This window comes from Pleurodeles waltl, chromosome 7, assembly GCF_031143425.1.
Source record: "Pleurodeles waltl isolate 20211129_DDA chromosome 7, aPleWal1.hap1.20221129, whole genome shotgun sequence".
Lineage (NCBI taxonomy): Eukaryota > Metazoa > Chordata > Amphibia > Caudata > Salamandridae > Pleurodeles > Pleurodeles waltl.
The window spans coordinates 1406332162-1406356415 of record NC_090446.1 but is presented as its reverse complement, the minus strand read 5'-3'; the positions used below and the strand labels follow the sequence as shown (position 1 = coordinate 1406356415).

Sequence of the window (24254 nt, the reverse complement as noted above, 5' to 3'; positions counted from 1 at the left end):
TCCAGTTAAATTTACAGAAGGATGAGGGGATGTTTGAAGAGGTGAGATTTCAGTTTCATCTGAAAGGTGAATGAAGGAGCGAGTCTGTCTGAATGAAGGGCGTTTCTGCCCTTTGTGGTCTTCTGCTTTGCGATGAGGTTGCTCATGGTATTTGTCAACAGAGAACTTGATATTGTTTGCCAGCTCTGATGTGTTAGTCATACAACAAGAGATCCTGTCGAACATTTACAGGTTACTGTTACCTGTGCTGTTAAGGTAATTTTATGTTCAATGGCATGTGTAGCTGTAGATAAACATGCTGTGCATAAGCTTGCCATCGAGTGTTGGGTACAACTTGTTTTTGTTCGAAGAAAGTTTTCGAGTCTCAGAATCGAGTGACTCCTCTTGATAATACTGCACAGGGGCATCGAGTCCTTTGTTAGAATGTTTTTCTCCGCCGTCTGGTTCGGATGTGTGTTCCTCTCACTCTGATTTCCCGGCTCCACAACAGTCTAAAACAATATTCTTCCCTTCTTACTATCATTGTCGGTATTGTTTCCGAAAGCATATCCTTTAGTAATTCAACTTTCGGTTCCTTTTCTCTATTCTGAATTAAATTTCTCGATCCTTTCGTGAACAGAAAGGCCCTCTTTGGGCCTACCTCTTCCAAGTGGTATCGAACAATGCATCCCTAACGGAAAGTACTCCATTTTAATTTTGCCCGCATAGCCATTCAACGTTTACACACATCGACCATCATCAGGTGTGTAATTTGTGCCTTTCACCAGACTACAACAACCAGACCTGCGAAGCATGCCGTTCTTTTCGGTCGAAGAAGATGCTTAGAGATCGAAGAGCTCGTCGAATGGAAATGCGTCTCAACATCCAGATGATAGACCGGACATCTTCGGCGGTGAGCATGCACAAGAAGACTTGGAAGAAGAGGGGGTCTTCTTCATTCAGGATTCAGACTCTGATGTGAAGTCAAACATCGAGAGTCAACCATTGCAGCCATCACAAACTGTAAGTAAAAAGCCCCCTTTCTTATCGGACAAAACAATCACAAAAGAGGTCACTGGTCCGCCACTGCTTTCCAGCCATTGTGTGAGCTGAGAAACTTATTCGGATGCCTCGCATACCAGCTCAGCACCGAAAAAAGCCAAAGATAAATCTTCGACATCAACCTCCAGTAACTGCATTTCGGCACCGATTTTAAAAAAAAAAAAAAAAAAAAAAAAAAACCTGTATGGTGCTTCAGTGCCGACTACTTCAGCATCGAAAAAAGAGACAATAGTCTACTAATATTTCAGCACTGAAAACTTTCCATTCAAAAAAACCTTTCAACCGAAAAAACTAAAAAATACTTTCAATGACTCTGGACAGTCTATAACAACCCCTACATTGCAGGTGGAACCCATTTTAGAAGTTATGGACTCTAGGGAGCGCAGACTTCAAATTCAACAAGGAACAGGAAGGATTATAACATGACCTCTGCCACCTTTAAAGAAGAAATTAACTTTTCAAGAGTCTTTATTTCTCTACACCTCCAAAGAAAACTACCAAAGAAAAGACTACTTTTCTTACTTGTGCATCTCCACCTTTACTTACTTCTCCACAGCATACTCCTCCACCAACATTTTCCCCCTCATTCAGGATTCACACCACCTATTTCACCACCTGGTGGGTCTCAAGTTATAGGGTATACATTAGACAAACAGGACCCAGGGGATGAGTACGATCCGGATCATGTTACACCAATGATACAGATCTTTATCCAGCTAGACCTTCACCACCTGAGGATTCCACATCATACCAACAGGTTATATCTAGAACAGCAGCATTTCATAATGTGCACATGTACAATGAGCCGTAGAGGAAGATTTTTTTTGACACACTTGTTGTAACACATAAAGAAAGTCGGTTCCTTCCAGTGCTTACAGGCATGCCCAGACACGCAGAAGACATGTTTAAAGAGCCTGTTCCAGCTAGGGTTGTCACTCCTAGAGTTGATAAAAAGTGCAAGGCTGCACCCACTGATCCTTAATATATAAAAACAGATTCCATTGGCGCATCTACTGCACACAAAAGGGCTAATAGCCAGTCAACAGAAGACACACCTCCTCCTGATAAGGAAAGTGGAACAAATTGGGTATTCCAGGGAAAAGAGTGGCAGCTCAAGCAGTCAATCACTGGCGAATTGCTAATGCTCAAGCTTTACTATCCAGATACAACTGAGCTTACTGGGATGCTATAGAGGAACTTTTACAATACCTAGCAGAAGAACATTGTAAAAGAGTGGTAGAAATAGTAAATTAGGGACAAACAATTTCCAGTAACTCCGTTCGATGTGGGCTTGATGCTGCTGATACAGCAGCAAGCAGTATTAATACAAGTGTCATCATAAGGAGCCATGCCTTGCTCAGATGTTCAGGGTTTAAACAGGAGGTACAGCAGGCAGTTTTAAATATGCCTTTTGATTAAGAGCATTTATTTGGGTCACAAGTGGATACCACACTTGAAAAATTAAATAAAGACAATCAAACTGCCAAAGCATTGGGAGCCTTACAAGTCAACACACACAGGGGTAATTTTTGTTGTGCAGGGGTTACCAGAGGATTTAGGTCATCATTTCAAGACCATTCCACAAGTCAAACTAAACCCATCACTCAATACCTCAGAGGTTACTTTAGAGGATCATATAGAGGAAACAATAATAAGGGAAGAGGAAAACCATCTACATCTAGAAGCTCCTCATCCGTCATTAAACAATGACTTACCACAAACAATCTAACACACACCACTCCTGTAGGGGGTAGGTTACAGATCAATGGGTACTTAAAATTATCCCAAATGGTTATTGTCTGGAGCTCATTTCCACTCCAACAAATATACCCCCTCGTACCCACAGACTCTCACAAGCTCATCTAACTCTTTTCAAAGAGGAAGTACATTCTCTTCTTCTAAAAGGATCTATAAAACCAGTACTATTGCAATACCAAGGAATCAGAGTTAACTCCCTGTATTTTCTATTCCCCAGAAAAAAGACGGCTCTCTCAGACCAATATTAGATCTCAGATCCTTAAACCACTACATCCTATCAGAACATTTTCATATGGTCACTCTCCAGGTTGTTATTCCTCTATTACAACCAGGAGACTTCATGACAGCATTAGATCTAAAGGACGGTCATTTTCAACTTCCCATTCATCCTGCACACCTTAAATACCTAAGATTTGTAGTGGCAGGAAAACATTACTAATTCAAAATATTACCATTCGGAATCCCAACTGCTCCCTGAGTATTCACAAAATGCTTCACAGTGGTTGCAGCACATCTCAGAAGAAAACAAATTCATGTTTTCCCTAAAGCCAGTACATTTGCACAGTGTCAAAACATACTGAAACTACAATTAGTCTCCTACACTCTCTAGGGCTTACTATAAACTACATCAAATCTCATCTGCAACCTTTCCAAATACAACTATATTTATGGGATATCGTCACTACACAATTATGAATAGCCTTTCCCAACCAAAACAGGGTCCAAGCTTTTCAGACATTAATTGCAACATTAAAACAGAACCAAACATACACGGTAAGAACTGTTATGAAACGTTTAGGAATGATAGCATCTTGTATTGCAACAAAGCCTCATGCCAGACTTCATATGCGTCCTCTTCAACAATGTCTCTCTCGTCAGTGGTCTCAGGCACAGGGTCAAATGGAAGATCTAGTGTTGTTGGACCGCCAAACTTCTCTCTCTATAAATTGGTGGAATATCACAAACCTTATGAAGGGGTGGCCCATTGTACATCCTGTGCCTCAGAACACTCACAGCAGATGCCCCAAACAATGGTTCGGGAGCTCATCTCCTCTACCTAACAATTCAGGGGGATATGGGACAATACTCATCGGTCTCTAAAAATCAATTACCTGGAACTACAAGCAATATTCTTGGCAATGAAAGCATTCTTTTCACAATTGCAGCACAAAGGTGTTGATACGTACAGACAACATGACTGCCATGTACTATCTTCAAAAACAGGGGGTGCCACAATCTCAACAACTATCCCACCTAGCACAAACAATATGGAAATGGGCGATTCACCACTATATTCACATAGTGGCACAATATCTCCCGGGGACAGACAACCACTTAGCAGACCTACTAAGCAGGATGCATCAACAAACACACAAGTGGTAACTCAACCCACAAGTCCTTCAACAGTACTTCAAAAACTGGGGAACACCTCAAATAGATATGTTTGCAACATATCGAAACAAAAAAATGCCAAAACTTAACCTCCAGGTACCCACATCCTCAGTCCAAGGGCAATACTCTGAATGAGTTGCTTAGGGATATTTGCTTTCGCTTTCCCCACCTCCCACTCTTACCATTCCTAGTCCGGAAGATAAAACAATCTTCCCTCAACATGATTTTAGTGGCCCCTACATGGACACGTCAACCATGGTACACAACACTTTTGGAACTCTCAGTTGTTCCTCATCAAAAACCTCCCAACAGGGCAGATCTTCCGACACAAAAACAGGGACAGATAAGACATCAAAATCCCAAATCACTCAACCTAGGGATATGGCTCCAGAAATCATAGAATTTGGATATTTACGTTTACCACAGGAATGCATGGATATCCTTAAATAAGCACGCAAACCTACCACTAGACAGTGTTATGTAGCAAAAAGGAAAGGTTTTGTTTGGTACTCCCAAACAAAAAACATTAACCCTTTTAAACCAACAGTACAGGACGTTGTAAAATATTTATTACACTTACAAAAAGCAAATTTAGCCTACACATCTATTTGTTTATATTTAGCTACCGTAGCTCTATATCTTCAAAATGTGTTTAGAATTCCAGTTATCAAAGCATTTATGAAAGGACTAAAAGAACGAGTTACTTACCTTCGGTAACGACTTTTCTGGTGGATACATTAGCTACCTGTGGATTCCTCACCTAATGAATACTCCCATGGCGCCAGCATTCGACGGAAATCTTCCTAGTCTCTGCACGTCGACGAGGACATCACTCTAGCCCACGCGATGCCGTCTGATGTCATACAGGCAATAAGAGGTCCTCGACGAAGTGCCGACGTCAGTACCAACATTTTTTACGTGCATGAGAACAACAACCCAATGCAATGAAAGAGCAAGGCAACATCCCATAACATTGTAAAATACACAACATTGCAATAAAATGGCTGTAAATTTAATACAACTCTCCTTTTTTTTTTTTTTTAAACCAACAAATATATGCAAATCATGTATATACACAAAGATATATACATATATATATATATATATACATATAAATATATACAAGTATCCATATATACAACATCTATTGCAACCTTGAAGACCAAGAGGAGCACACTCAAGGATTACTTGGTAAGACCAGAAAGGCAACGGGGAGGCGGGTGGGACCGTGAGGAATCCACAGGTAGCTAATGTATCCACCAGAAAAGTTGTTACCGAAGGTAAGTAACTCGTTCTTCTGATGGATACAACTACCTGTGGATTCCTCACCTAATGAATAGAGTCCCAAAGCAGTACCACTCCCGGTGGAGGGTGCCGAAATGGTCAAACCAAGAAATCCTGCAGCACTGACCGTGCAAAATGGCCGTCCCTTCTGACCTCAGAGTCCAAACAGTAATGTTTCGCAAAAGTGTGAAGGGACGACCAAGTTGCGGCCTTGCAGATGTCGACCACAGGAACACCTCTGGCCAAGGACGTAGTGGCCGACTTAGCTCTGGTGGAATGAGCTCTAATGCCATCAGGAGGATCCTTCTTTGCCAAAGAGTAACAGATTTTAATGCAAAGAACAACCCACCTGGAGAGTGTTCTCTTGTGGACTGCCTTTCCTCTCCTCTTGCCCACGTATCCGATGAACAGCTGATCCTCCAGCCTGAAATCCTTTGTCCTGTCTATGTAAAAGCTTAGCGCCCTCTTTGGGTCCAATCGATGTAGTCTCTCTTCCTCCTTTGAAGGATGAGGCGGAGGATAGAACGTGGACAAAGTAATTGTCTGGGCCAAATGGAAGGGTGAAACAACCTTCGGGAGGAAAGCAGCCTTGGTCCTCAACACCACCTTATGAAGGCTGACAGGGCAGACAAATAACCTTTAATGGTAGCCACTGCACAACCTTTCTGCGCTAGAGACAGAGCAAAAGACAAAACATCTGACAGATGAGCATGTAAGGGATCAATCTGTCTCTCTCCACACCAGGTAACAAATTTAGACCACCTATTAGCGTAGATAGATTTAGTGGAGTGTCGCCTGGCCGCTAAGATAACATCCACTACATCAGGCGGGAGAGAGAAGGAACTCAGGTTGCCCCGTTCAATCTCCAGGCATGTAGGTGTAGACTCTGGAGGTTGGGGTGTAAAACCTGCCCCTGCGACTGCGAGAGGAGGTCTGCCCTGAGAGGGAGACGGAGCGGAGGGCACAGCGAGAGTTGGAGAAGGTCGGAGTACCACACCCTCCTTGGCCAACTCTGGAGCTATTAAGATGACTTGGGCCCGGTCTTGGCGACTCTTCCTCAACACTCGAATCAAGGGTATGGGGGGAAACGCGTAAAGCAACTGGTCGCACCAGGTTATCAGAAACGCGTCCCCCAATGCTCCCTGCACCGGATACTGGAGGCTGCAGAATAACGGACAATGCGCGTTCTCCCGAGTGGCAAACAGATCTATCCGAGGAAACCCCCACATCTGGAAGATTAAACGAACTTGATCTGGATGGAGACGCCACTCGTGGTCGGCCGAGAATTGGCGACTGAGACTGTCCGCACGTACATTCAAGACCCCGGCCAAATGATTTGCTACCAAGCAAATCTGATGGTCCTTTGCCCAGGACCATAGTCGAAGAGCTTCTCTGCAGAGAAGGTACGACCCTACTCCTCCCTGTTTGTTTATGTACCACATCGTGGTAGTATTGTCCGTCAGGACCTGTATCGACTGACCACTAAGGGCTGGGAGGAAGGCCTTGAGAGCCAGACGTACAGCCCGTAACTGGAGACCAAAGTCCTTTGATCTCCAGATCCCCCAGATGAGCTCCCCACCCTAGAGTGGAAGCATCCGTTATGACCGTGGCCACTGGTGGCGACTGCGCGAACGGCTTTCCTTGTGAAAGATTGTTGCTCGCAATCCACCACTTCAAGTCCACAGCAGCATCTCCGGAGATCTTGACCGCACCTTCTAGATCTCCCTTGTGTTGAGACCACTGCCTTCGGAGGCACCACTGAAGAGCCCTCATGTGCCAGCGAGCATGCGTGACCAACAGTATGCAGGAGGCAAACAGACCGAGCAAACGAAGGACCTTGAGTACTGGAACTACCGCTCCATTTCGAAACATTGGAACCAATTCCTGAATATCTTGAACCCGCTGAGGCGGAGGAAAGGCTCGATTCAATGTTGTATCCAGTACTGCCCCTATGAACAGGAGGCGCTGAGAGGGCTCCAGGTGAGATTTGGGCCGAAAAGCCCAGGTCGAACAACAACTGGGTTGTTGACTGCAGATGATACGACACAAGCTCCGGGGACTTGGCTTTGATCAACCAGTCGTCCAAGTAAGGGAATACTGCTATCCCCTATCTTCTGAGCTCTGCCGCAACCACTGACATCACCTTTGTGAAGACTCGAGGTGCTGAAGTAAGACCAAACGGGAGGACCGCAAACTGATAGTGCTGCGACCCTACCACAAACCGGAGATACTTCCTGTGCGACTTGAGTATCGGGATATGAAAATAAGCATCCTGCAAGTCGACGGACACCATCCAATCTTCTTTGTTCAACGCCAAAAGCACCTGTGCTAGGGTCAGCATCTTGAACTTTTCCTGATTGACCATCTTTCTTGGGAATCAGGAAGTACCTTGAGTAACAACCTTGACCCCTTTCCTGCTCTGGGACCAACTCCACCGCGCCCTTTGAAAGGAGGACTTGAACCTCCTGTTCTAGCAACAGGAGGTGTTCTTCTGAACAATAAGATGGGCGGGCGGGAGGGGGGGGCGGAAACTCCCGAAAGGGAAGGGTGTAGCCTTTCTCCACAATACTGATAACCCAAGTGTCAGTTGTAATAGTCTCCCACTTGTGGAGAAAATGCCGTAATCTTCCCCCTACAGGAGAGGAGTGAGTGGGAAATGGTGGAAGCCTAAGGCTGCTTTCCCTGCTGCACCCCTCCAGAGGACGAGGAAGAGGCAGAGTGCTGTTGAGAGGCTCCTCTGGTGCGGGCCCTACCTCTCCCTCTAAATGATCTATAGGGGTGAGAAGAGGCGGCTTGCTGGAACCTCCCCCGAAAGGGAGAGGAGGAAGAGCCACGCCCAAATCCACGAAACCTCCTGAAAAACCTGGAAGAGGCAGAGGAAGAAGGAGCTTGCAGCCCTAACGATTTGGCTGTGGCCCTGCTCTCTTTAAATCGCTCCAAGGCCGAATCTGCCTTTGCTCCAAACAGTTTGTCCCCATCAAACGGGAGGTCTAATAGGGTCGACTGTACATCCGCAGAAAACCTTGAATTACGGAGCCAGGCCTGTCTCCTTGACACCACAGCCGTGCCCATCGCCCTAGCCACTGAGTCAGTCGTGTCCAGTCCAGACTGGATAATCTGGGTTGCGGCAGCCTGGGCGTCTGAGACAACATCCAAGAGTCCCTGGGGAAGCTCCGTAAAAGAAGATGAAATATCATCCATAAGAGCATGGACATATCTCCCCAGATAGCAGTTTCTTCAACGCCAAACTGCAAGAAGAAAATATTTTCTTGGATTGCGCATCCAGTTTTTTGGAGTCCCTGTCTCCTGGCACCGTCGGGAAGGATCCAGGCGCTGATTTTGATGAACAGGAGGCTTGTACCACCAAGCTCTCCGGCGTAGGGTGTCTTGAAAGAAAGCCAGGGTCAGATGGTGCAGTCCGATATCTCCTGGCCACAGCCCTATGAACTGCCGAGGAAGATACAGGCTTCTTCCACACCTCCAACACCGGATCAAGCAAAGCCTCATTAAACGGCAAGAGAGGCTCCGCTGCAGCAGAGGCCGGATGCAGCACCTCTGTCAATAAATTCTGCTTCGCCTCTGCCACCGGCAAAGGCAGGTCCAGAAAATTAGCTGCCTTCCTCACCACCGCGTGAAAGGTAGCAGCCTCCTCCGTATACTCCCCTGGAGATGAAAGGTCCCACTCAGGGGAAGTATCCAGCCCACTGGCCGTATCCAGACCATGCAGTCCATCACCCGAGTCCTCAACCTCTCCTTCCTCCAGGACTCGCTGGTACTCCTGCTCTTCCAACAGACGGAGAGCACGCCTCCTTGAATGTAGTCTCTGCTCAATGCGCCATGGCCTCTGCCGAAGTCGAAGATCAGCGACGATCTCCAGAAGCATCCGACGCCGCATCCGGCGCCGCAGACAGCTTCGGCGCCGATGAAGGAACAGGAGAAAGGGATCTTGGAGCCGATTTACCCACCGGAGTCACAGGACGAAATCCCGACGTCGACGGGATGGAAACATCCGGAGCCAATCCCTCTGAAGCCACCGGTGCCGACACCGGCGCCGAGCCCACATTCCCAAAAGGGAGAGAGGGCATAAAGGGTGCCGGCCGAAGAGGCGCAGGATCACCCAATGAAAAGGCCAAAGGCCCCGAAGGACCAGCCGGAGCAACTCCTGGAGCCATCTGCTGAAAGATGGTATGCATCGCATTCAGAAATGCGGTACTATCGGCTCCAGGGGCTGGAAAAGCCGGATACTGGGGTGCCTGGATCGAAGGCGACCCAGACGCTGGCCTCGACGTCCGCGACGCCGGAGACATCACAAGAGGCTGCATCACCTCAACCACAGACACTTGTCCAGGCGAAGTCGGTGACGCCGGAGAGGGCAACGGCGTCGATGGATGCGGCGTGACCGTGGGACTGACCTCCCAAGTCCTCCGACGCCGAGCCGAAGATGACCTCAAACGAGTCTCCTTGCTTGAATGACGCCATGAATCTCTCCGGCGCCGGGAGTCTCGATGACGCCGATGAGACCTTGGCGAGGAAGACTTCTTGTGATGTTTTTCCTTTCTCTTCGACTTCGCCAGGAATAATTTAGCCTCACGTTCCTTGAGGGCCTTCGGATTCATGTGCTGACATGAATCGCAAGTCACAACGTTGTGATCGGAGCTCAAGCACCAGAGACAGTCGGAGTGAGGATCTGTAACGGACATCTTGCCCCCACACTCCCGACAGGGCTTGAAACCCGACTTTCTCTGAGACATTGTTACCGCAGAGAAGAACTACGCAGCAGAAAACACACTGTAACCACTAAAGTAACAGTAGCTCCCTCGAAGATAACCGTTTCGAATGCACGGAAAAAAGGGAACTGACGTCGGCACGTCGTCGAGGACCTCTTATTGCCTGTATGACGTCAGACGGCATCGCGTGGGCTAGAGTGACGTCCTCGTCGACGTGCAGAGACTGGGAAGAAGATTTCCGTCGAATGCTGGCGCCATGGGAGTATTCATTAGGTGAGGAATCCACAGGTAGTTGTATCCATCAGAAATAATAATTCCAGCAAGGATTCCTCCAGCTCCATCTTGGAATCTTAACATTGTGCTCACAAGGGTAATGGCTCCACCATTTGAGCCACTTCATTCCTGCCCCCTACAATTCCTTTCATGGAAAGTAGCCTTTTTAATTGCTATCAACTCCCTGAGGCGTGGCTGTGAGTTTCAGGCACTGGCTTTAAAAGAACCTTTTTTTCAAGTTCATAAAGAAAAAATTGTATTAAGAACAAATCCAAAATTCCTTCCAAAAGTAATTTTGCAATTTCTTATTAATCAAACAATAGAATTACATGTTTTCTTCCAAAATCAGTAGCTGAAAGAGCTCTACATACTCTAGATGTTAAATTGCTCTTATGTACTATATAGATAGAACAACACTTTTTAGGAAAACAAAACAACTTTTTGTGGCTTTCTCCTTACCACACAAAGGAGATCCTATATCTAAAACAGCTATAGCACAATGGATACTCAAATGCATTCAAAGTTGCTATACTAAAGCTAAGTGACAATTACCTGTACCACCCAGAGCACATTCCACTAGGATAAAAGGTGCATCTGTGGCTTTTTTGGGTAACATACCTATAGCAGACATTTGTAAAGCAGCAACATGGTCTACAACACACTCGTTTACAAAACATTATTGTGTCGACGTCTTTGCGAGACAACAAACAAATGTTGGACAAGCTGTACTTAGAACACTTTTTCAGACAAAAGCAAGCCCTGCACACAAGCCACCGCTTTATGGGGGGACTGCTTTACAATCTATGCACAGCATGTGTGTCTACAGCTACACATGCCATTGAACGGAAAATGTTACTTACCAGTAGACATCTGTTCGTGGCATGTAGTGCTGTAGATTCACATACTCCCTCCCCGGAAGTTTGTAGGTGTTGCAATTTAGTCTTTTATATATACATGTAAAACGTACATATGTAAATACATTGCATCTTTTCTGTCCTACCATATATTTTTCACTAATTCACTCTCCTGCCTGCGAAGAAATAATCTAACAAAGGATCAATGCCCAGGCTGCAGTATTACCTAGAGGAGGAGTCACTCAATCCTGTGGCTCAAAAACTTTCTTCAAACAAGTTGTACTACTCTGAACCCAACACTAGATGGCGAGCTTATGCACAGCATGTGAATCCACAGCACTACATGCCACAAACCGATGTCTACTGGTAAGTAACGTTTTCCTTTTGGGCCACAGCCATATATGTGATGGGTTTCTTCATAAAAAAAAAAAAATATGCATTTCTGTTCTAGTACTTCTAAACTGTCATTGATGTATGCGTTTGCAACAATAACTCTGATGAAAGTACCTTTCTTAACTTAAAATTCTGTTTTGTTTCTTTTGCAGTGCATTTGAAACGGCACTTCATGTTCCGAAATCATCTCTGTCTGGTGTTTGAGCTTCTCTCCTACAATTTATATGACCTTCTTCGTAACACCAACTTCCGCGGTGTATCTTTAAATCTCACTCGCAAGTTTGCCCAGCAACTGTGCACTGCTCTTCTATTTCTGGCCACTCCTGAACTCAGTATCATTCATTGTGACCTGAAACCTGAGAACATTTTACTTTGTAACCCCAAACGTAGTGCCATAAAAATTGTGGACTTTGGTAGCTCCTGCCAGCTGGGGCAAAGGGTATGTACTATTCTTTTTTTTACAAAACAGAAGATTGATTCCCAGTTAGGAAGCAGATACTCTATAAAGGCACGCTGCATTGACAGCATGTAATTTTGTATGATTATATACATGCTTATGAATCTTGAGCCAGTACCGCTCTATATGTGAAACTTAAGTTTTAACAAAACATGCTCTAACTTGTCATTTAAGCAGCTGTTTGACTGAAAGAGCATTCCCACATTATTACTGCATCATACACAGTCTACAGAAAAAATGGTTACAGAAGATATCTGCAAATTCTTAGCAATTTAATTGTTTGATCATAATATATCAACAGTGGGCCTCATTGGCAAAACATTTTCTGTTCTCAAGTTGAATGCAAGTATGTAAAAGTACGACTTTGTTGTCATAAGTTCCCACTTTTGGTTGCACAGTATCTGGCAAGATGGATTTCAAGTTCCTAAGGTGTCCAGAAATGTTGTAATCTAAAAAGCTTCAGGAATCAATAAGCATGAATTATGTGGTTGTGAATTGTCTTAGAAATTATAGTCTTAGACTCCATGAGTATGCAAGGTATTTTTCGAGAAATCTCCAGAAAGCCAAAAAGTTGCTCCACATTCAAGAGTAACTTTATCACAGCAAATACTCACCCTCTTTCACAATCCATTTGTAATTCTTCCCCACTGTGATTACCACTTTAGATGACAGTGTGCCGTTAACAAAGGTTTTTTGTTTTTTTTGTTAGTAAGATGATAGTCATGATCCCCCAACCCCCATTTTGTTGCTTTCACTGTCTTATCCTAGTTTAACTGTGCTCTAATTTCTCATGCCTCATCCGAGCTCCACTGCCCCTTGTGGGCCCGTATTGGTTAACACTATTAGCTGCACATCCATGTGTTGGATTCCTTCCCCCCCCCCCCCTTAGTGTGTGTGTGTGTGTGTGTGTGTGTGTGTGTGGACCTCATTGGCACCTTTCCTTTGCCCCTCCCTTTATTCTGTCCTGCTACTCTTTGTTCTAGCTTTGTTATACAATTCATACTGTTTGGCATTTGAGGAATCTCTTCCATTTAATTTTTCTATAGTATCCTGTCTGCCTCCTTTCCCTTCCTCTGGCCAACAAACGTTCCTGCTTTCCCCCTTAGAAACAGCTTACTGACACATGCTATTTTGTCTCATTCTGTGCTACTCTTCTGCAAACCTTCCTTCTCCTTTGTTTTTTTTTTTCATAAATAACATGCTTGAATCATTTATGGTCAAGGAGTTGCCATTTTAGTAGCATAATCACCTCCTTGGAAGTAACCCAAACCTGTGAGGTGAGCATAATGCTCACCATTCCTCGTTCCTCCCCCGAAACGACCATACTGGACGTTGGTGCCACATCATGTGAATGAAGTCTCTGTAAGCTCTACTCACTTTTCTTTGATAAGTTTCCTACATTTTTATTTATTACTTTTCTGTGGACTTTGCCAAGCCTTTTGGCCGTGTTCTCTCAGTAGGTTGTCTCACTAAGAGTAAAATTGTCTAACCCCAACAAAGCCTCTTCAGATTCTGTGGCTTGTTTGCAAAACTGTGCCTTTATACTTTGACTCTCTCAGTGATTGCATTTATCGCCACCTGTTAATAGCCTTTCAGCCAGTGCCAGCAAAAATATGCAGAGAATTTGATTCAAAGACCCTGACAATACCCTATTTCTATAACGGCAAAAGCCCTTGGATGAGGACAAAACCTTCCTCTGGGGTTAGTCAGTATTGAGCTCCCCTCCACTTGTTGTTGTAAATAAAAAGGGTTGCTTTTAGATATAAAACCACAAAGTGTGCCCTCAGGGATCTACTTTGAAGGCTCATATGGCAGTGGAACAATCTGTTGCTCTACAAACATTCTCTTGAAGTAATTTAAAAAACTAGGAGCTTCCTGTTAACATTTTTTTTTTTTTTTTTTAAACGGGTGCTTAGATACAGAGATGTGGATAAGGAAGACGTAAATCCCACAGCTTTAGAGTCTGTAATCAGGGTGATCTCCACAGGGCTGATCCTTGAAGCTGATATTACTAGCATAAGAAAAATGGCAGTAGACTATCACTCCAGGTTTCCCAGCCACACTACACTAGTGTTCCTGCTGCTCCACAGCTGCCAGTCCATACACTCCAGCTGCTGTCACCTACTCCAGTGTGGTCTTTGCCTCAATCCTCTCCTAATCTGGCTCAGCCGCTTCTTCTGCAAGTACGTTTATTCAGTTTCCAGACACCACCACCACCGTGACTACAGAGTGGACACCATAGAGGATAATGACTAGGAAGAAGAGTGAAATCCTGGGTAATACCCCTGCAGAGTCCAAAAGATTTCAGCTGGCAGTGTCCAGTAAGGACGATTTTGATGTCCCATCAAGGAGCACACAGCATTTTTAATTATTGATAAAGTTTGGCAGGAGGATCTAAAGCTCATTTGTATTAAGCTGGCTCTGTATATACTATTTCAGAGAGAGATAAAGTGTGCACAAGGCCCAGGTGTTCCCCAGAGGCTAACGTAGATCATTCTAATGCTCTCTTTGTGGTAGTGTGGTTGAGCAGTTAGGCTTATGAGAGGGTAGTGTTATGCATTTGTTGTACATACACACGCAATGGAAGAAACACACACTCAATGGCTTAACTCCAGACCAATGATTTTTATATTGCAAAAATATATTTTCTTAGTTTATTTTTAGAACCACAAGATTCAAGTTGTAGGTAAGTACGTTAAGAGTTGAATATTTCACACAGGTATCAACAGTACTTTGTTTGAAATAGGTAAGTCATACAGTTTTTTTAAATTATTGGCAAAAAGCTATTTTAAAAACGGACACAGTGCATTTCTCAGACAGTTCAGGGAGGGAGGGTGAAGAAAAGTTAGATCTGTTTACTGGTAAGTACAACACTTACAGTCTCAGTCTCTGGGTTTTAGGAAGTTCACCGGTTGGAGTTCAAGTTAACCTCAAACAGCCACCACCAGCAACACAGGGCTGGCCAGGTGCAGATGGTCAAAGTTGAGCAAAATTATCGTGGGCTCCTATGGAGACAGCGATACTCTGAATCCGATCAGCCAGCAGGTAAGTACCTGCGTCTCAGAGGGCAGATCAGGGGGGATTAGAGGAGCACTTGAGGGGCCACAAGTAGGCACCAAAAACACACCCTCAGCGGCACAGGGGCAGCAGAGTGCAGGGTGCAAACAGGATGTCGGGTTTCCAATGCTGGTTTATGGGGAGACCTTGGGGGTCACTCAGAGGCTGCAGGCGCGGTCCCCGGGGGTTGTCTCGGATACACCGCTGGTCGGACAGGGAGGAGGGCCACCTGCTGAACGATGAGGCACCGGGTTTCGGTTTCAACAAGATCTGGGGGCTGCGGTGCAGTGTGTTCTTTAGGTCGTCGGATATCTTTGTCTGAAGCTTGTGGTCAGGAGGGTCCTCGGGATTACCTCTGCAGGCGTCGTGGAGGGGTGAAGAGGTCAATCCAGGGTGAGCATCTCCACTAGCTGGAGTGCCCTGGAGCACTAACTAGAGGCTTGAACTTTGAGGCTCACTGACAGGTGTTACAGTTTCTGCAGGCGGAGGTGTTAAGCACCTCCACCCAGGACAGGCTTTATTTCTGACCACAGAGTGCACAAAGGCACTCACCCCATGTGGTCAGAAACTTGCCTGAAAGTGACAGGCTGGCACAGACTGGTCGGTCCTACACTAGCAGTTGGGCTAACATAGAGATGCCCTTTGTGCATTTTTCAATAAATCCCACACTGGCATCAGTGTGGGTTTATTGTGCTGAGAGAAGTTTGATACCAAACTTCCCAGTATTCAGTGAAGCTATTATGGTGCTGTGGAGTTCATAATGACAAACTCTGAGACCATATAATCAGTATGGCTATACTGCACTAACAATGTCTAAGAATGGACTTAGACACTGTAGGGACATACTGCTCATGCAGCAATGCCCTCACCTGTGTATAGTGTACCTTGCCTTAGGGCTGTAAGGCCTGCTGGAGAGGTGACTTACTGTACTTTCTAGCATTGTTACCCCCACTTTTGGCCTGTTTGCGAGTATATGTCAGTGTGATTTTACTGTCCCACTGGGATCCTGCTAGCCAGGACCCCAGTGCTCATAGTGAAAACCCTGTTTGTCAGTGTGTTTTATATGTCTCACTGGGACCCTGCTAGCCAGGGCCCCAGTGCTTATAGTTTGTGGCCTGAATGTGTGTTCCCTATGTAGTGCCTAACTGTCACTGAGGCTCTGCTAACCACCAGAACCTCAGTGCTTATGCTCTTGCCGTCTTTAAAATTGTCACTGCAGGCTAGTGACCATTTTTACCAATTCTGATTGGCACACTGGAACATCCTTAAATTCCTTAGTATATGGTACCTAGGTACCCAGGGTATTGAGGTTCCAGGAGATCCCTATGGGCTGCAGCATTTCTTTTGCCACCGATAGGGAGCTCAGACAATTCTTACACAGGACTGCCACTGCAGCCTGAGTGAAATAACGTCCACGTTATTTCACAGCCATTTTACACTGCACTTATGTAACTTATAAGTCACCTATATGTCTATCCCTCACTTGGTGAAGGTTAGATGCAAAGTTACTAAGTATGAGGGCACCCTGGCACTAGCCAAGGTGCCCCCACATAGTTCAGGGCAATTTCCCCAGACTTTGAGAGACAGGGGACACCATTACACATGTGCATTACATTTAGGTAGCTTCACAATGGTAACTCTGAATATGGCCATGTAACATGTCTAAAATCATGGAATTGTCCCCCCATGCCAAGTCTGGTATTGGGGTGCCATCCTCAGGGCTCCAGCATGGACCCTGGATACTGCCAAACCAGCTCTCTGGGGTTTTCACTGCTTCTACAGCTGCTGCCAACCCACAGACAGGCTTCTGCCTTCCTGGGGTCTGGGCAGCCCAGAAAGGCAGAACAAAGGATTTCCTCTGAGAGAGGGTGTTACACCCTCTCCCTTTGGAAATAGGTGTTAAGGGCTGGGGAGGAGTAGCCTCCCCCAGCCTCTGGAAATGGTTTGAAGGGCACAGATGGTGCCCTCCCTGCATAAGCCAGTCTACACCGGTTCAGGGATCCCCCAGCCCCTGCTCGGGCACGAAACTGGACAAAGGAAAGGGGAGTGACCACTTCCCTGTCCATCACCACCCCAGGGGTGGTGCCCAGAGCTCCTCCAGTGTGTCCCAGACCTCTGCCATCTTGAAGGCAGAGGTGTGAGGGCACAGTGGAGGCCTCTGAGTGGCCAGTGCCAGCAGGTGACGTCAGAGAGCCCTCTTGATAGGTGCTTACCTGACTAGGTGGCCAATCCTCCTCTGAGGGCTATTTAGGGTCTCTGCTGCGGGCTTCTGGTCCGATAACGAATGCAAGAGCTCACCAAATTTCCTCTGCATCTCCCTCTTCGACATCTGCCAAGGATTGACTGCTGACTGCTCCAGGACGCCTGCAAAACTCCAACAAAGTAGCAAGAAGACTCCCAGCGACATTGTAGCACTTAATCCTGCCGGCTTTCTCGACTGTTTCCTGGTGGTGCATGCTCTGGGCGCTGTCTGCTTTCACCCTGCACTGGAAGCCAAGAAGAAATCTCCTGTGGGTTGACGGAATCTTCCCCCTGCTAATGCAGGCACCAAACTTCTGCTTCACCGACCCTCTGGGTCCCCTCATCGTTTCGAGCGTGGTCCCTGGAACACAGGAACTGGATCCAAGTGACCCAGACAGTCCAGTGGTCCATCTGTCCAAATTTGGTGGGTAAGTCCTTGCCCCCCCACCCCAGACAGTAATCCTGTGTACTGCGTGAACTGCAGCTGCTAGGGCTTCTGTGCACTTTTGCAAGGAATCTTTCGTGCACAGCACAGCCCAGGTCCCCAGCACTCCGTCCTGCATTACTCAACTTGCTGAGTTGACCAGCGGCTTCGTGGGACCCTTCTTTGTAGTGTTGAGATGACCGCTGTGCTCAGTTTGCTTGAACCCTTGTTCAAGTACTTCTGCAGGTGCTACCTGCTTGTGGGCCAGGGCAGCACCCATTTTCTTCATCTGCGACCTTTGCAGCTAGCAACGCTTGTTTGCAGTCTTTCTGCGTGGAAACAACTCTGCATCGTCCTGCACGCCGTGGGACATCTTCTGTGCAAAGGAGAAGTTCTTGGCCTCTTCCGTTGTTGCAGAATCTCCAGCTTCTTCCACCCGGAGGCAGCCATTTTGCACCTTCACCCGTGGGCTCCTGCACCCCCTGGGCACTTTCGTGACTCTTGGACTTGGTTCTCATCCTTTATAGGTCCTCAGGTCTAGGAATCCATCTTCAGTGCTTTGCAGTCAGTTGTGGTCTTTGCAGAATCTCCTATCACGACTTTAGTGTGTTTCTGGGAAAGTAGGGTAACTTTGCTCCTACTTTTCAGGGTCTTGGGGTGGGATATCTTGGACACCCTTAGTTTTTTCTTACACTCCAAGTGACCCTCTACACACTACAATAGGCCTGGGGTCCCTAAGTGGTTTGCATTCCACTTTCTTAGTATATGGTTTGTGTTGACCTTAGGCCTATTGCATCCTATTGTATTCTACAGTGTTTGCACTACTTTTCTAACTGTTTGCTTACCTGATTTTGGTTTGTGTGTATATTGTGTGTATTTTACTTACCTCCTAAGGGAGTATATCCTCTGAGATATTTCTGACACATTGTCACTAAAATAAAGTACATTTATTTTTAGTAACTGAGTATTGTGATTCTTATTATATAGTGTTATATGATATGTGGTATAGTAGGAGCTTTGCATGTCTCCTAGTTCAGCTTAAGCTGCTCTGCTGTAGCTACCTCTGTCAGCCTAAGCTGCTAGAACACTACTAATCTACTAATAAGGGATAACTGGACCTGGTACAAGGTGTAAGTACCATCAGGTACCCAGTTTAAGCCAGGCCAGCCTCCTACACATACCCATGTCGACTTTGCCTTTTTCTCTCCACCAGCACACACAAGCTGCAAGGCAAGGGTGTCATAATACATGCTGCAGCCCTGAGGGACCCTCCCTGGTCACAGGGCCCTTAGTACCACTAGTACCTTTTACAAGGGACTCAACTGTGTGCTAGGGCTGTGCCAATTGTGGAAACAAAGGTACAGTGTTAGGTAAAGGACACTAGTGCTGGCGCCTGGTTAGCAGGGGCCCAGCACACTTTCAGTCAAGGTTGGCATCAACATTAGACAAAAAGTGGGGAGTAACCACGGCAACAGTGGCACTTTCCTACATCATGCAGACAGGAACCTGTTTAGCAGAGACTTGAAATTCAAAAGTGGGCCGCCTAAGCAGACTGAGAGCTGCAAACACTTATTGGACTCTGCTTCTAGGGGTGTCAGATTGTCTTTCAGCAATACATAGTTCTGGGTGCCAGTCACAGGAACAAGAAATGGCAAATGCTTTACTTCATAGTTTTCGATGACTTATTCATTTCAGTGAAACACTCTGGAGAGAATGTTAAACGTGCATTATGCATTCCCTCTGATTATTTTGATTTGGCTTACAAAGACCTACAGAAATGATTACTGCACAAGGCTTAGACACACATGCTAGAATGTCCCAGATTAAGCCAGATGTTCACATCACTTGTCTTAAACTTACATATGCTTCATCCTTTTAACGTCTTCAGTTGGTGAACCTTCTCTGCTAATCTATGAATTTAGAACCTGAAATGTTAACCCTTGACCGATAAACTTTACTGTCAGAAGTGTTAGAGGCTCTCATTGCAACTAAAATGCCTTTCACAAGGGAAGTAATTATACTCCCCTATGGATGCAGTTTTCTTTAGATGGTGTTTTGTTTTTGATAGACTAATTTGATTTTAATTGTTTTATTTTACAATGAGACTTGATAGTGTAGAAAAAGCAAACAGTTCAGGAATCTACCAAATGAGTCAAAGAAGTTGAAGAAGGGGTTCACCCCTAATTATGTCATTTGGAAGTGTGCCCACCATGGCTCCTATATTTTACTGTTACTCTGGAGCACCCTGTTGCCCTGTTTACAGATTCTTCATTGTGGGAATAACTTTCAATTTCTCGTATTCGCTCATCCACCGGTGGACATTCTTCAACCCTCCAGTGCTTTGCAGTGTCATACTTGGATATGAGGAAACCCAGACTTATTAGATTACAGGAGCACCGTGTACCACCCAGCTCCTCTTTGAATCTCGGGCCCATCAGCTTAGGGTTGAGAACCAAAGGTCAGCCCAGGATTGTTGAAAGGGTGTGTTGCGCTTATGATTACTATTTCCTAATTATTCAGCAGCCCATTCGTCCTCATCTGAGGCCCTTAGTCATTCTTCCAGAGAGCAAGAGATGCTCCCCTGTGTGATGAGGGTGGAGAAATTTTCACCAAGAATCAGTAGGACCTGGGTTCAGCCCTTCGTCTTCAGGAACTGGTTTAAATTTGAGAAGGTTATGCAGTTTTGAACATTACTGCCCCAGGGTTTGCAACAGCTACAGGTTACAATTGAAATGGGAGTTATGCAGGGCATATTACTCTATAAAGTCTTGAAAGAACGCTATATGTTATCTCTTCCACATGTGTCTTAGCCTTGAGATACCAGTGTGACACTAATCTCTAAAACGATCAATTCTGGTGACTCACTCATGAATTCCACCAGAGGGCTGGCTCCAGTTTGAACTTGTTATTCCAGTATATCCATTTTAATGTCCAGTCTATCCATTTTAATGTTTAGCATCTTTTAAATGTGATTTTGGAGACTGAGGAAAATGTCGTGGGGATTGCCAGGTCTGCCCAGTTGTTAAACCATCAATTTTTGACCATGATGAGCTTTGTTGTCACTGCTGGCTGCAAGTTGTGAAGGCTGAACCCTCTATCATAGACTGTTTGAACCGGCTTTTCATATGAAATTGTAGGCAGTAGGCCAATCCATATGAAGTACCGGATGTTGACATGGATGCCGAGAAATACAGGGATGTCGTATGGGGAATTCTGTTAGGAGGATAGCAATCTTGGGAGTATAATTAGTACAGATTTTCGATGGGAAGGATTTCCATCTCTGGAAGTCTGATAATCCCTTCTATCAAAGGGCCCCCTAAGCACAACTGAGGGTGTGTTGCAATACAAACACTGATATACTTAAAATAGTTGACTTGGACCTGCAGCGTAGTTTGGCAATTGGTAGTCATAGACCCTCCTAGTTTTTGAACCAGTTAACCCTAAGCCACCTCCATAAAATAGAGCATCTTTAACAATGTCTTCCCTGTCCACGTGGGTATGGCAGAAAAAGGAGCAAATCATTTATTTACAGGGAGATGTGATTGGCAATGCCTCCGTCTTATTGGAAGCCCTACACCAACTGTTCCACCAAATCCATTCTGCTCAGGGCTCTGGCTAGCACGATCAGCAGTAATGAGTGAAGGCATCTCTGCTTGGTGCGCCTCTGTAGGAAGCTAGCTTTGTATATACTATATCATAATGAGATATAGTGTGCACAGAGTCCAGGGGTTCCCCAGAGGCTTGACAGAGGCAGTAATAGATAATACTAATGCTCTATTTGTCGTAGTGTGGTCGAGCAGATAGGCTTATCAGAGGGCAGTGTTAAGCATTTGTTGTACACACAGAAGCAATAGAAGAAACACACACTCAATGACTTAACTCCAGACCAATAGGATTTTATATAGAACAATATCTTCTTGTTACTTTATTACTATTAACACAAGACTCAGTTCAGAAGTAAATACTGTTGGAGGTAAGTACTTAGCATAGACATCAATGTAACTTTGTTTCACTTTAGTCAAGTAAACAGTTTTTAAGAAAACAGAGAATATCTATTTTAAAAGTGGACACAGTGCATTTTCAGAACACTTTATGTGGAAAGAAAATAAATTAGTTTTAGAGGTAAGTACACGACTTACAGTTCTAGTGTCCGGGTTATAGGTAGTCCACCATTGGGGGTTCAAATCAACCCAAATACCCACCACCAGCAACAATGGGCCGGCCAGGTGCAGAGGTCAAAGTAGAGCAATTTTAACTTAGGCTCCTATGGAGACAGGGGGTACTCTGAATTCGGTCTGCCAGCAAGTAAGTAGCTGCGGTTCGGAGGGCAGACCAGGGGGGATTAGAGGAGCATTGGAGGGTCCCCAAGAAGGCTCCAATCCCACACACTCAGCGGCACTGGGGCGGCAGGGTGCAGGTCGCAAACAGGGCAATAGGTTTCCAATGAAACTCTGAGCGGGCCCCGGGGTCACTCAAGCCCTGCAGGCGAGGTCCAGGGGGTTGTCTCTGGCACACCACTGGTCGGACAGGGAAGAGGGTTGCCTGTTGATCGTTGCTGCACCAGATGTCGACTTCTCCAAGGCAATGGGGGCTGCGGGTGCAGTGGGTCCTTTGGTTTTTGTTTTCTTCGTCAAGGTCAGTCGCGGTCAGAGGGGGTCCTCGGGATTCCCTCTGCTGGCGTTGTCGTGGAGGTGTGGAGAGGTCAACCCAGGGTGGGCACTTGGTCATTGTTGCCTGGGGGTCCTCTTTGGTTGGTTGGCCACCTGGACTCGGGCCGTGGGCGCCGGGTACTGAGTGGTTAGGACTTGCCCTTCTGGAGTGAGGTGGGAGTCCTTCAGAAGAGGTTTCTTCTTCTATTAGACAAGGCCGCTGTCCACAGGAGTTTTTGATCCTCTGTGATGCAGGTAGTCCTCTGGAGGTTTTTCAGAGGTCGCTGGACCTGCAGGATGCGTCGCTTTTCTTCTGCAGGTTCTTTGAAGCAGGAGACAGGCCGGTAGGGCTGCGGCCAAGTCAGTTGTTGTCTCCTTTCATTCTCTGCTGGGGTTTCCGCTAAGGAGTCCTTCTTCTTGTGAGGTCATCAGGAATCTGATTAGCTTGGTTCAGGGAGCCCTTAAACAGAAGATGTAGGGGTGTTTTTAGGGGTCAAAGGGCAGTAGCCCGTGCCTGCTGTCCTTGAGGGTGGCTTCACCCTTCCTGTGCTCACTCCCTTTGAGGACTGGAGCACATTCCTGACCCTATTGGTCCCTGTCCTCCAATCCAAGATGGAGGATTTTGTAGGGAGGGGGTCACTTCAGCTCTGGACACCTTAGGGGTGGTCCTGGCTGAGGTGGTGACTCTTCCTTGTTTTTCTTAATTATCCCTCTGGACTTGCTGCCAAACGTGGGGGCTTTGCCCGGGGGATGGGCAACTCCACTAGCTGGAGTGCCCTGGCATTTTAACACTAAACCTGAGCTTTTGTGGCTCACTGCTAGGTGTTACAGTTCCTGCACCTCCACCCAGTGCAGGCTTTGTTTCTGGCCTCAGAGAGAACAAAGGCTCTCACCCCAGGGGGTCAGAAACTCATCTGTCAGTGGCAGTCTGGCACAGACCAGTCAGTCCTTTACTGAAGGATTGGATAAAATACAGGGGGCATCTCTAAGAAGCCCTCTGTGTGCATTTTTTAATAAATCCAACACTGCATCAGTGTGGGGATTATTATTGTTATTATTCTGAGACGTTTGATACCAAACTACCCAGTATTTAGTGTAGCCATTGTGGAACTGTGGGGTTTGTTTTGACAAACTCCCAGATCACATACCCGATATGGCCACACTGTACTTACAATGTCTAAGAATGAACTTAGACACTCTAGGGGCATATTGCTCATGCTGCTATGCCCTCACCTGTGGTATATTGCACCCTGCCTTAGGGCTTTAAGGCCTGCTAGAGGGGCGACTTACCTATGCCGCAGGCAGTGTATGGTGTGCATGGAACCCTGAGGGGTATGCCATGTTGACTTTGCCTTTTTCTCCCCACCAACACACACAATCTGCAATGGCAGTGTGCATGTGTTAGGTGAGGGGTCCCTTAGGGTGGCACAACACATGCTGCTGCCCTTAGGGACCGCCCCTGGTCACAGGGCCCTCTGTGCCACTGGTACCTTTTGCAAGGGACATATCTGTGTGCCAGGGGTGTGCAGATTGTGGAAACAATGGTACATTTTTAGTGAGAAAACACTGGTGCTAGGGCTTGGTTAGCAGGGTCCAAGCGCACTCAAGTCAAGTCAGCATCAATAGCAGCCAAAAAGTGGGGGGTAACTGTAACAAGGGCCATTTTCCTACACGCTCCTAATAGGAAGCGTTTGGAGAGCAAAC

General features: G+C 46.1%; 1 protein-coding gene across 1 annotated transcript in view; it reads left to right on the top strand.

Moving 5' to 3' along the window:
- Positions 1 to 24254, top strand: part of LOC138246416 (dual specificity tyrosine-phosphorylation-regulated kinase 1B-like) — a 307149-nt gene that overhangs the window by 181382 nt on the left and 101513 nt on the right. Inside the window, exon 6 of the mRNA XM_069201019.1 lies at positions 11875 to 12161. Coding sequence (XP_069057120.1) covers positions 11875 to 12161 — 287 coding nt within the window. The remainder of the gene's footprint in view (positions 1 to 11874; positions 12162 to 24254) is intronic.